Source organism: Jaculus jaculus, chromosome 5 (assembly GCF_020740685.1).
Source record: "Jaculus jaculus isolate mJacJac1 chromosome 5, mJacJac1.mat.Y.cur, whole genome shotgun sequence".
NCBI lineage: Eukaryota > Metazoa > Chordata > Mammalia > Rodentia > Dipodidae > Jaculus > Jaculus jaculus.
Window position 1 is genome coordinate 170,406,541 of NC_059106.1, and position 13,040 is coordinate 170,419,580.

The following is a 13,040-nucleotide window of genomic DNA, read 5'->3' on the forward strand; positions in this document are numbered from 1 at the left end:
CTCTCTCTCTCTCTCTGCATGCAAATGAACAATTAATAAATTAATTTAAAAATAATTTATGGCATTTTCAAATATGATTTGTCTTTGTTGATTCCTACCCTCCCTTGTTGTAGTTGCCTTCTCATTACTGGGATAAACCACCTGAACAAAATCCGCTGATGGGAATAAAGTTCATTTTAAAGTTTTTTATTGACAACTTCCATAAATATAGACACCTCCTATTTTACAGGTCTTCTGGAGGTAGCATTCCTCTCCTTCATTTGGCTCTTAACATTTTTTCTGCCACTTCCTCAATAGTCCCTGAGCCTTGAAGGGACTTAAGTGAGATGTCTTACTTAATGCTAAACACTCCTCTGTTACATCTCAGTACTTTGGTGAGTTTTGAGTCATCCCAGTGGTCACTGTCATCTGAAGCTTCTCTAACCAAAAGTGAGAGTAGCATTAGTGTGTGGGCACAAATGCATTCAGAGAACAGTTTGGTGGACATAATATATCCATTCAGCTAGACAATAATAGCAGTTTTCCAACTTAGGGTTCATGACCTCCCTATCCACAGGCTTTTATTTATTTACTTTATTATTATTATTTTTTGGTTTTTCGAGGTAGGGTCTCACTCTGGCCCAGACTGACCTGGAATTCACTATGGAGTCTCAGTGTGGCCTTGAACTCATGGCGATCCTCCTACCTCTGCCTCCCAAGTGCTGGGATTAAAGGTGTGCGCCACCATGCCCAGCTAGGCTTTTGATTAGGTTTCTAGTACCAGGCAAGAATTCCCTCCCATGAAGCAGGACTCAAATCCAATCAGAGAGCATTTGGTTTCCCCCCTAACAGACATGCCAACATTGCACTAGATGGTACACACCTTTTACCTATAACATTGGCCATGGATAGATGGACTTCCCCTGAGAGGTGCTCACACTAAATTCCTTCATTAGTCACCCACTACTTGAACATTTTACCTACAACCTTGAAATAAACATTCCTTCTCTAATAAAAAGATAAGCACCCTATGGACTATGTGATTCTCCACCTGGAGTTTCCACCCTATGAGACAGCTCAGAGACAATTCTGTTTGTCTGAGAGATCTCTTCTGTGATTCTATCATCCTCCCAATATCCAAGGCACCCCATGGGAAATTGTCTGTTGTGACCCTCCAGGGTAGGTTTTGATCTGTGGGGGATTTAATGGTCAACCATGCCTACGGGAAACTCCCTATTGCAATGGGAGGAAAATAAGAAGCTCACAGAGATAAGGGATTCTAATGGTACTGCTGTCACCTAAAATAGACTGAACAGCACCTAGTCTGTGCTATGCAACAATGAAATTTGCTAGCGGGTGTTTTCTCTAAATGGTCGACTTTTTGGTAGCATGTTCCTTCCCTGAGCTAGCATAAATATGACTAGGTTATGGTGATAAATGTCTCCAGTACTAAGTGCTGCTTCCCACTCTCCTGTCTAGACAGTGTTACCCAGTACATTTCTCTATATTCTTCAAAACACACACACACACTCACGCGCCAAACATTCTATCACCTCCCCAAAGACGATGACAGAAAATAAGCACATTAAAAGAGAGGCCTTGTGAATTCTTGATGAAATGCAAATCAAAACAACAGCAGGGACCCCAGCTTAGCTGTTTGAATGGTTATACAGAATCCTGCAACCGACAGTGTCTGAGGATACAAAGGAACAGGGGCTTTCACATGCTGCGGGTGGTGATGAGAAATGGTACAGCCACCAGCCCAGCATTTTCCTACGAAACTACACTTTATACTCCATAAAGCATATTCCTGGGCATTCATACTCAAGAAGCGAAATCTGTGCACATATAAAGCCTACATAGGATCATCACTGCTTTATTTCTTTTTTTTAAATTAAATATAAAATTTATGTGGACATGTGTGTTGGTCCCATCCTTTCCCTCCTCCCTGGCCCCATTCCGCGGAAGGCCCTCCTCGGTGGGAGGGCTGGTGCTCCCCTCAGTGCTTGGTTGGGGTTGTGAGTTGTGGGAGCAGCAGTCAGTCATTGTGGGCATGGGGGATACTTCTGAATTCTCCCAACCCGTGGCTCTTAGAATCTTTCCACCCTTCTTCCACAAAATTCCCTGAGCCGTGGTGGGTATGTTTTAAGTCTGCTTTAGTGTTGACAACTATTTCTATAACCCAAACTTGGGAAGACCTCTCCGTCTTGAGTGGATGACTGTGTGAGCCAGATGTGACATATCACACCACTGAGTAGAGCTCATAGGTAAATAGCCTGGGTGACTCTCAAAATATTATGCTGAGGAAGCATCAGTTTCGAAGGTCACGGATTACTTCACCTACACAATGTTTTGGAAGAGGCAAACTCAGACAGTGCAGAGCAGGGGCTGTGTGGGACAGACCAGACAGGGCGGCTTGGGGGCATTGTGTATGGCGGAGCGTCTGTGGCTATCACAGCTGAACACAAGAGCACTTTATAGCACAGAACCTAAATGAGAAGTTAAAAGTCCATGTCCCATGAAGACAAGAGGGGACAGCTGTTCAAAAGGAAGGTAAAAAGACAAAACACCTAAGCAAGTCTGAGGCTATGACATTGGTAGGATGCCTGGAGAAAGTCAAAGACAGACTCGAAGCCATGAGATTATCAGCTTCTGAGCTGACAAAGCTGTATTTTGCAAGAGTTCTGTAAATACTTTCAGATGGGAGAGACAGACAAAGAGGGACACAGGGGAGGAGTCAAGAGATCAGAGGGAAAGAGAAAACAAACCTAGCTTATGGATTTTCATTATATAATTAAAATTTCAAATTGTAGATTAGAAAACTGCTAAGCAAATATTTATATAACACAGGGAAAATAAATATAGGTATGTCTTAAAATACCTAAGACTGAACTTAAACTCAGATTCCTTAAGCCAAAAGAGCGTGGCAGCATTTGTAGGCACCCCTCCCCTTGGTGGGTGGTTGTACTCGTTGTTAAAGGGGCTTGGCATGTTTGGAAAATCCTGAGAACCAAACTGGCAAAGAATCCTTTGCTCGCATGTTTGCTTCTGTCCTTAGCATCCTACCACTAGGCGTTGAGCCAGAAGCTTCGGCAGCTGTGTGTGGCCCTGTCAGCTCCCTGCATGGAGAGGCCTAGGAGGGCACACAACAGACAGACCGCGAGGTACCTCAGAGTGAAGCTCTGGGCCAGTGACACCCACACTTGAGTCAGGAGCCACTCCATGTTAGAGAAACTCCACTGCTGCTGAGGCGGACAATGGCCCACAGCCTCCTGGGTGGACTCACCTTCAGTTGGCTCTCATAAATTTAGAACGCTTTTCTTAATTTTTAAATGCCATACAAAGAGCTGAATTTTTTTTTTTTTTGACACATGGTCTCTCTCTAGTCCAGACCTGTAATTCACTATGTAGTCTCAAGGTGGCCTTGAACTCACAACTCACAGCGATCCTCCTACCTCTGCCTCCTGAGTGCTGGGATTAAAGGCGTGCACCGCCATGCCCAGCTTTCAATGTTTTACATAAATTTCACCAGTGGGCTGGAGAGACAGCTCAGTAGTTAAAAGGTGCTTGCTTGCAAAGCCCGATGGCCCAGGTTCAATGCCCCACTACCCACATAAATCCAGATGCACAAAGTGTGGCACACATCTGGAGTCTGTGGCAGCAGCAGGAGGCCCCGATGCACCCACATTCTCACTTGAAGAGGGCCATACAGAGGTCCAGTTACTTGGCCTGGATTACTGTGGACGGCTGAACCAGCACACAGGGCAGCAGGTTCTAATAGATGCACACCCAAGAATCCTGTAGGAGCAGAGGTGCCATCTCCAGTCACAGAGAGATGGACTCAGCTGGCAAGCTCAATGGGACAGTGGGCAGCCAGCCTAGGCTGGACTCACCAGACCTAGCACAGCCTTCCTGGCTCTCTCCTTTCACAGGCTCTCTCCTCCATGGGTTGTCCCATCACGGCCCTGTTCCTCGCACACCCTCCTCTTCCCTGACTTTTTCCTTCGCAGCCCGAACTGTCCTCTATGGCTCTGTTCCTTCTGGGCTCTGTGAAGTCTACACCTCTCTCTGCTGTTCCCTCTTCCATGTGCATCATGATTTAAATGACCTTTGTCTGAGGCCCCTAAGTATACAAGGCACTGCTTTCTGGCTGAGCAACGATCCTCAAAGCTCAGGCTTCCCTTTTCTTTCTGGAATAAATTCCAGGGGTCAAAATAAACTCCCTACCCAACTCTCTCCCACTCTTCCTTCAGTTCTGTCTTCTGTTTTGTGTTTGACTCCTGGTCAAGTTGGGCAGTGGAGTGGGGGTGGTGCAGTACCAGAGCAGGTGGCCACATGGGGAGGGCTACGGTCAGACTTGCCAGGGACAGAGCATGTGACTCAGGATCTCAGGCCTATAGGCCTGGCCAGGGCCGCCAACACAGGATGGTGTTAAGATGATCTATTCTGGCAAGAGATCCTGGGCATCTTACATAAGTACCCCGTGAGGAACTTTGGTCCAGGGTTTCATCTGCTGTTGATTTCAGCTAGTGACATCCAGAATCTCCTGTGGAAGGACACAGAAACACATTCCTGGACTTAGCACAGACCACGCTGCAGGGAGCACACACTGTCTGAGGACTGGGGTGAGGGGTAAGGAGGACCTAGGGCCCCGAGCCTCTCCAGCTACAGCAGGGAGAGCTCTGTGGGTGCCTGGTGTTCTTGCGGCCAGCACACGTCCCTAAAGGACAGCAGAGTGGATCTGGGACCCAAGTGTCCCACTGCCAGCCTTAGCTGTGCAGAATCTTACAGACAGGGTCTCATTTAGAGGTGGCGTGGCCTGGCCAGCACCTGGCTGGTTAAGATACAGCCACTTGGGATTAAGCAGAACTGATAACTTACCCAGGAGACAGTGAGAAATGAGGGGGCTGACAATGAAATCCTGTGAAGCTAGGGCTCACTGATGGGGTGGCCTCAGTTTCCAACTAAGGAAAAAATTGAAAGCAGAAGAAATGTTTGGTAATAGAAATTCATCTTCTAGAACTATGAGGGGAGTCTCCATTGAAAGCTCCAGTGTACTCTACATGCAGGCCTTAGCACAGCCCGTGGCCCAGCTAGGGTAGAGCCAGATGGGCTTGTGGAAGGGAAGAACTGATTTTGGGCTCCCGCCAGGCTGCCCGGCTCTGCTCCTGCTCTGCTCTGTGCCAGGCGCCCTCTGCCTGGAGCTCACATGTGCACCTCCAGTTCGGGGGGGGGGCATGAGCAGCAGAAACAAACCCAACTGCCAAGTCTAGGGGAGCTGGCTGCCTTGTCCAGATGATGTGCTGGCCATTGCTCCGACTGTCCTACAGTAGAACAACAACAACAACAAAAAACTACAAAATGACACTGCTAGCAAGCTCCTAGTCACCCACAAGCCTCACTCTGCCCCGTCAGGAGTGCTGTCCTCTGGGGTCATTCCTGCTCCAGTCCCACCCTACCCTCTCCCTCCACATTCCCACACTGCCTGCCTCAGGACTGGCCTGACATACCCAAGGATGTCCAGTGAGGCCCAGTCCCTACAACAAAGGTCACCTCCACCTTTAGCACACATCAGACAGGGCAGTTCTGGGCCCAGTAAGCTCTGTGGTCTGTGTTCTTCTGTAACCCATGGCATGGATGTTGTGACACTGTCTTATGGGACAGGATAGCCTGTGACTTTGTGGGGAATGTTACAGCTCCTGAGAAGAGTAACCCATGAATGCAGTGGAACCCAGGTCTTGGCTGAGGCTTCCCTAACCCTTGAGGCTATGGGTGGGGCTTCTGTCTCCCTTTAGGACAGGGCCTGCCTGCTCTAGCAAACACAGCTGTCGGGTCTGAAGAGGTCCCGGGGTTGCCATAGGTGGAGCCAGCGCACATGGCAGATGGAAGCGAGAACTGACCCCACACTCTCCTGTAGGGCTTGGGCTCCTTCTTCTCCACCCAGACAGTGGTCACGAAGCCAGGCAGCACCAGTCCAGAGTGAGGCAGTGCTCTCCCCACATTCTCTGTGCTGCCCCCTTGTGCTTCTCCACCTGCTCTGTCCGTCGGCTGTCTGCGCAGCTAACTCTCCTGTGCAATGCCCACGTGTGCCTCGTGGGCCTTACACTTCTGATGCCCTGTGTGGGGTTTTACCTCACTTACACAGTCTGTTGTGTCTACGATCCCCATGGTTGACTGGCTATCTGCTGCCCTTGGGGGACAACCTGTGTCCTATGAATCCCTCAGGTCTTGTGTCTGGGTCAAGTGGGAGCAGGAGTGAGCTCTGGCTCTAACCTGCTGGGCAAGAAGAGTGGCCATGCAGTACTGGACCCACCCCTGCCACTAGGATGCATATTGACTGGCAGGGGCAAGGAACATGTCTAGGCAGCTGCATCAAGGGTCCTCTGGCTGGCACACAGGGTCAGGTCCTGAGGCCCAGCAGGCAGACAGGAAGGGGCTCTATGTGGACAACACTGCGTCCATGCATGGATGGCAGGTTCCAGGCCAAATGTCAGCTAGGACAGTGACTCAAGAGACAACTCCAGAACGGAGGGAGGCCCACATCCTTCGGAGGCTGGAGTCTGCCTCGGCCAGGCCCCATCTGCTTTCTGGCAAGTGCTAGAAACCCCAAGGTCTGAGGGGGTAGGCTGAGTAGAAGTTTCACAGCAGGGGTGAGCGCCTGCCCTGGGTGGGCTCAGCCTCTGCCCTAGTCGCTATCAGGGACAGGGACAGGAGGTAAGGGACCCTAGAAGGGCAGCAGCAACGGGGCTCAGGTGAACAGCTCTGCTTGTTGTGAAGAGCTGTGCAGAAAGTGCCCTGGCATGTGGGTATGGACAGGCTTGCCTGGGTAAGAACTGGGATCTTTATTATTGTCATCTTAAGTAGTTTTGCGGATAACATGGTGGTACCTCTATCCCTGCCAATCCAAGTAGTGGAAAGAGGAAATGGAATCTTCATTTGTGTATTCCAGAAGGAATGCCAAATCTTTTACCCTCATGGGCACATAGGCAGAGAGAAGCCAGAGCCATGGGGGAGGCTCACAACATTTATTGAACTCCAGTGGGTGCAGACGGGCTTCCTGGTGAGTCCCTGCTCTTAGCCACCCTGGAAAACACCTGGGGACCACAAGTGATTCTCCCACATGAGACATTCCAGTGAAGCTCGGGTACCACCCACCACCCTTCTCCTCAGACATCCCAAGTCCCTCCTCTCCTGGGTACTTCCAGCAGATTGCAGGAAAAGCACCCTTCATCGCAGCGCCATGATCTGGGGTAGAAATCTGAGCCAAGATGGCACTGGCTCTTTGGGGAGACGTGACTCAGCAGGCCAGGTGAGAGGAGGGACTCAGTACAGGGGACAGCAGGACACAGGAAGCACTGTCAAAGCATCAAACCAACTCTTAAACAGACAGTCACAGAACACTGAGGAACAAATTTCTGCAACATCACATATGGGAATACAATGAGCATTAAAGTAAAGAGCTGCATGCCAATGCGTGGAGGCTACACTACCACGGAGCGCACGGGGCCTGGCTGGCAGACACGCACTACTGCCTGTCAGTAGAGAAAACGCTCTATCATATCTGCAAGGAAGGACAGGTGGTCTGTACAGTGTACGACCTGTGAGGCCGCAGGCTGGAGCTGTCAGGTGCATGGAATGGAGGATCGTGGGTATGGTTAGAGCGCACCCATCCCGGTGACCTCGGACGTCAGCCTACAACAGACAGAGACACAAGGGGACGTGTCATGTCATGACTGTCTTCTAAGAGGGTTGGAGGTAAGACGTAGGGTGATTGGCACCTGGCAACTTGACACACCCATCTGCTCTCAGAAGATGAATGGCCCAGGTTGCCACTCAATGGCTACGAGCTAGAGGACAAGCACGGCACAGCAGGCAAAGGCCTGTCAGGCCAGGTTCACGGGCTCCTTCCCTGCCCTGGAGGACACGTCTGCCTTACATGGTGCCATGCTGAGGGCTCGGGTCTTTTCAGAGGTCAGGGGCCAAGCTCCCTAGTCAGTCCCAATGGGTACTCCAGATTCCTGAGCTTCATGCCCAGATATGAAAAGGGACTTTCATAGTTGCCACTGAGAAGCTATGATGTGAGTAGGAACTCTTGGTACTCCAAGACCAGTGCCAGAAGGTCTGCTGACAGGGTCATCAGGAAAGGTGAGGCAGGCACTGACTGCTTCCCTGGCCCTGTCCCCAGGCCCCTCCAGGTCTGCTACCACCACCCCTGCCTGGCCTCTGCCCTGCTGAGTCAGCTGGGTACAGGGATAGAAATGGCATAGCCTAAATGCTGGGTGGGAAGAGGAAGATAGGAAAGTTGGGAGCAAAGGGGTGACTATAGGATCCCTGTCCAATCCTTCACTCGCTCCAAGCCTGAAGCTTGGGCTGGAGTCCCAGCAGGTCACCAGGATGGGGAGTCACAGGCCCATACAGGGCTTGGTCTGCCTACCAGTTGGCACTGTCATCTCCCCACACTGGCCCTCTCAGGCTTCTCATGCACATGGGCTACACAGGGTGTGGCTCTCTATCCTTAGCCCACATGGCAGGGTTGCTGCTCACCAGGCTCAACCATGAGCTAGCCCCACTGCCAGGGCTCCAGATGCAGCTGATGGAGGGAGGGCGGCAGCTCTAACCCATTACCGAACTATAATATACTGCCTAGTCTCCAGTGCTCCTGGTTTACACCTGAGGGGCTATGTCTAGGGCCTCCTCCTGGCCATGCAGGCTGCCTCCGTCCTGGACGTCTTCTTGCTACAGTTTCCTGACTCCTCACTGGTGAGTGGAGTGGTCCATGTCTATGCAGAAGCTATCTCAGCCAGTCCTTTCCCCACATATAGTCTGGCAGGAAAGTCTGGGCTTTCACCAGTGTCTACTCTGTCTCTACTAGGACACAGGGCTGGAAGCCATGGGTAATGAGCCCCAGGAAGGATCCAGTGGCCTGAGACTCACACACCTGGCATTGATGAGATACTGGGCAAGGCTGATGTTGGCCGGGGTCCCTGTGATGGTTATCTGACGCTCTGACGATCCTTCCGTGGCATTAGCAATTTTGATCTGCGCTCCAGACATCTGTCGGATTTCATTGATTTTGGTCCCTTGACGTCCAATTATGCAGCCTATTAGCTAGAAGAAAGGATGGGGGAATTTCTCAGAGGAGAGTCAAGACAGCGCCCCTTTGGGGTACCTGTAGGAGCTCTGTGGGGACGACCAAGGGGATGAGCACCAACCCTGCTCTCCACTGCTGCCCATGAACTGAGTGTTCCGGGAGGAAAAGGGGCCTTGTCCCTGGGTCACCGCTGAAGAGGCCTGGCCTCTGTCTGCTGGTCTCACTGCATCTGCTTAGTGTCAGCCGTGAGAATCCCAGACTAGAGACATGGTCACACACACCCCCACTTTATTTTCTCCCAGAAACAGACCAGGTGAGACTTGAGTGGGGAACCCCACATCGGCTCTGGGCCAAAAGTCTGTCACAGATATCTGCTGTGAAGAAACTTCTCAGGTTCACTGCTACCTAAAACCCATCTTTCAATGAACTCAGATGGCGCTGAGGGCAAATCAAGTGTTTCGCTTACTTTCCCTATGGTGACCTTTGATCAATGATGAGTACAGAGGTCTATGGCCAAGGGGATCATCAGGAATGTGGGCCTGATATCACTAAGGCATCCAGAGATGGGTGTGCCTCCTGCTCTCTGGGACCTGCTCCCACCCTCCAGCTGCTCCTGCCTGTGTCAGTTGTGCCAAGGGTACCTAAGGATGAAGAAGATGGCCTAATCGTCACAGGGCCCTGCTGGCCTGCCATGCTCCTCTCTCCTCTCTAGCAGAAAGGCCTTAGGGCTCATCTGTGGCCAGGTCCGGGCAAGGCAGTCCCTAGAATCAGGTGCAGCAGCAGGCCCCATGCTAAGGAGGGAGGCACAGCCACACGTGTTTGCAGCTGTCACTGTCTGGGAGGGTGTGCTATGGGCATGGGCTCTGACCACCTCCCCCAATCTACAGACCCCTCTGGCTGCACGAAGGGCACTTTTCCTTTCTGCCGTCCCTTACTAGGCTTAGGGTGGCGCTCACAGTCCCAGCAGCACAGACACTGTTGACCTTCCTATTCCCTTACCTTGCAACGGGCCCTGCAGGAAGTTGCCTCCCAGCCGGCACCCAATTCCAAGTTATCTTCCTTTTACCAACGGCACCCACACACTACCCTTTACATGTGGGAGTGCTTGAGTAGCTTTCCCTCCTGGGCTCATACCCAAAGGCCTGTAGCTGTTCTGTCTGCCTGTACTGCGGGCCTTCCTCTTGTCTCCCTCCCCACCCATGAGGTTTAGAGTTCGAAGAAAGGTGGCCATCTGAACACTGCCTTCAAGGTGGGAGAAGGGTACAGGAAGTGCTTGCTCCTGCTTGCCAGTGCTGCTCTGGGCTGCCTGTTTCAGTGTACGGGGAGGCTGAGGTGCCCTCTTCCAGGAGGGAGGCCTTGTCAGCACCCCACTGACATGCAGCCCCATTTCACCCGTGTCTTCCCACTGCAATTTAAAAAAGCTATAGAAATATGCTAAAAGGTGATGGTCCCTCAAATTAAGCATCTGCCAAACCCCACAGCACTGTGGCAAGCCTGCTGGGCTCCGCCTCTGGGAACATGTGGACACCCTGGCTTCCTTTAACAGCAGGTTCCAGGTAAGTCTGCCACTCACAACCAGGGAGTGGCCTGAGCTTCACAGGTAGGTGCCTGGTAACCAGCAAAGAGCACTGGAGCCCTGGGCACCAGAAACTGCCACTGAGAACAAGCTCTGAAGCTGTGGCCTTCAGGAACGGGCTGTGGGTGGGGGTGAGAGGGGAAACTTCCTAGCCTGTGCCTCTGAAGTCCCATGTGGCCTCTTGAGGTGTCCCATCTTCTAGTGGCTTTCTGATGACTACGTGTGGAGACTGTGACCAGGTGATAAACCCAGATCATCTGATGGCAAGGGTAAGGACAGTCATGTGTTTTCTTGTGTCCAAGAAGGCAGCAGGAAGCTCTGTACGTGGTCTACTGGCCCTGGGAATGACAGCGCTGCCGGCAGCGTTCCTTCCCTGCAGGCCTGCCACCCAAGGCCCTCTGTGCAGAGTCAAAGGGGAGGCTCTGCAGGCACCTGGGTGAACAGGAGCCAGCTGCTTTCCTTTTGAGGGATAGCTTCCCTGCTTACAAGGACTTCTAGGAGGACGGGATAGGCTTACCCACCCCATGGCACAGCAAACAGGTGTGGTTTCCACAAGCCCAGCCTCTTCCTCAACCCCACTTCTGTCTTAAGTGAATGCCTGCGTCACAGTGCTTGCCCTGGTGCTGGTGAAATGTGACTCAGGTTCACGGCTTTTAAGGAGAAGCCCCACCTGGTGGAGTGTGCACGGGGTGAAAACTGCAGAGGCTGTGGGAACCACATGCTGGAGGAACCATCACAATGAGGAGGAGAGGGTACAAAGCAGGGGCACCCTGGAAGATAGCCTGTCAAGCCTGAAATGCTCCAGTAATTGAAGGATGTCAAGTGATACCACCTGGGTTAAGAGTCCCATGCAAATCTCTTAGACTAGGGGAACCTGTGCTCACTAGTTCATCTGTGTAGGGCTCAGCTGCAGCTGGGGGCGGGGGTGGGATGACAGGAAGGATGTGCTCTCCTGACAACTCAGAGGCATCAGGCAGATGGCCTCACAGCCCTCCTCTGGACCGTGTGCCCTGCAGCACCACTGTCTGCCATCTACACTGAGGTCTGGGATCCCCTTGAATTACCAAATCTGTGTTTCCTGGTGTTGGAGGGAAGCAGCAGGGCTCAGGTCTCTTGCCTGGCTGGTTCCAGGGAAGGCAGGCTTCTCAAAATCTAGCTCTAGGGTACAGAAGGCTTGAACATGGCCTGTACAGGGACTGCCCTGCTGCTACACTGGCGGTGTCCCTTAAGCACAAAGCCTTCTGGTTTGGGGGTGATTCAGTGACTCAGAGAATGGCTCTCTCTCTCCTCCAGGCCCTGCTCAGCCTGGGGAGGATTACTTGTACTGCCACAGCCCGAGGGGTGCTAAAGTAGGGAATATGGACACACTTGTGATACCAACTAACTCCAGGTCCCAGAGAATTCCAAACCCAGTGTGTTGGGGGAGGGGGGGAGGAGTGTGTCTGCTCCAGTGCCTTCCTAGGTTCCCCTAGGCTTTAGGAGCCAGAGCCTGAGTTCTGACATCATGGCAGTGCAGGCTCCCAGCCCAGCCCCGGCACTGGCACCAGATTCACCCTGCTGTTCCCAGTGTCCCTTGCCTGCCACCTTAGACAGTACAACCACCCTGATCATGAACATGGCACAGCTCCAAGTGGGAAATAGCTCTAACAGTAGAATGCGGCCCATGAGAGTACCACTGGGCAGCGGGTGACAGACATGAGAACATGGGGCATACTCACATCATTGGGAATGGTGAGCTCGTGAGTGCTGGCCGGGGCGCTGGCATCCAGACCTGGGCACACCAAGGGGATATTGTTAGGCTGGTGGGAGGGATTCTCACAGCCATGCCCAGACTTGACCCATATGCCACCGGATTGGCAGTGGTGAAGGACCGGCAGTGGTGAAGGTCAGTATAGCTCGGGCCCAGGCCCTGCTACCTCCCAGGTCCAGCTGCAATCTGGACAGATCTCTTGAGTCCCAACTTTTCTCAAAAGAAAAACAAAAGCCCCACACGGGAACATTTCCCTTGTTCCTTCTGAGTGCACCAGGACTTCCCCAACAGAGTTCTTGTCTGACTCTTGTGACTTCTCTCACAAACAGCCTACATGTTGCTGGACTAAAAGGAAGGCTCCATAGAGAACTGGGGCACAGGCCATGGCAGTCACACTGCCATTCAGTGCCCACCGTCCTCCTTTCTGAGGAGATCTTGCTGGCTCAGAGCGCCACTCTGTTCTACACTGACTCCACGTAGCCTGCTTCAGGAGCTAGCAGTGGCAAAGCAAGTGCTACTAAATCCTGCTTCTGACATGACTCTGTCCAAAGGCTACCACGTACAGCCCAGCCCAGGTTTCGTCTTTACAAGTTTCAGCTTGTACCAGTGGATAACAGACAGAGCGTCTCACAGTCTAGGTGCTA

General features: G+C 52.0%; 1 protein-coding gene across 13 annotated transcripts in view; it reads right to left on the reverse strand.

The window, feature by feature from the left end:
• Positions 1-6,990: 6,990 nt before the first annotated feature.
• The window catches only part of Pcbp3 (poly(rC) binding protein 3), a 210,563-nt gene continuing 204,513 nt past the window's right edge, over positions 6,991-13,040 (reverse strand). For all 13 annotated transcript variants that reach the window (XM_045149700.1, XM_045149699.1, XM_045149703.1 and 10 more), the window contains 3 exons: positions 12,365-12,417; positions 8,918-9,087; positions 6,991-7,671 (listed from right to left, as the gene is read on the reverse strand). In XM_045149700.1, the coding sequence (XP_045005635.1) occupies positions 7,635-7,671; positions 8,918-9,087; positions 12,365-12,417 (260 nt within the window). In that variant the 3' untranslated portion in view covers positions 6,991-7,634. The remainder of the gene's footprint in view (positions 7,672-8,917; positions 9,088-12,364; positions 12,418-13,040) is intronic.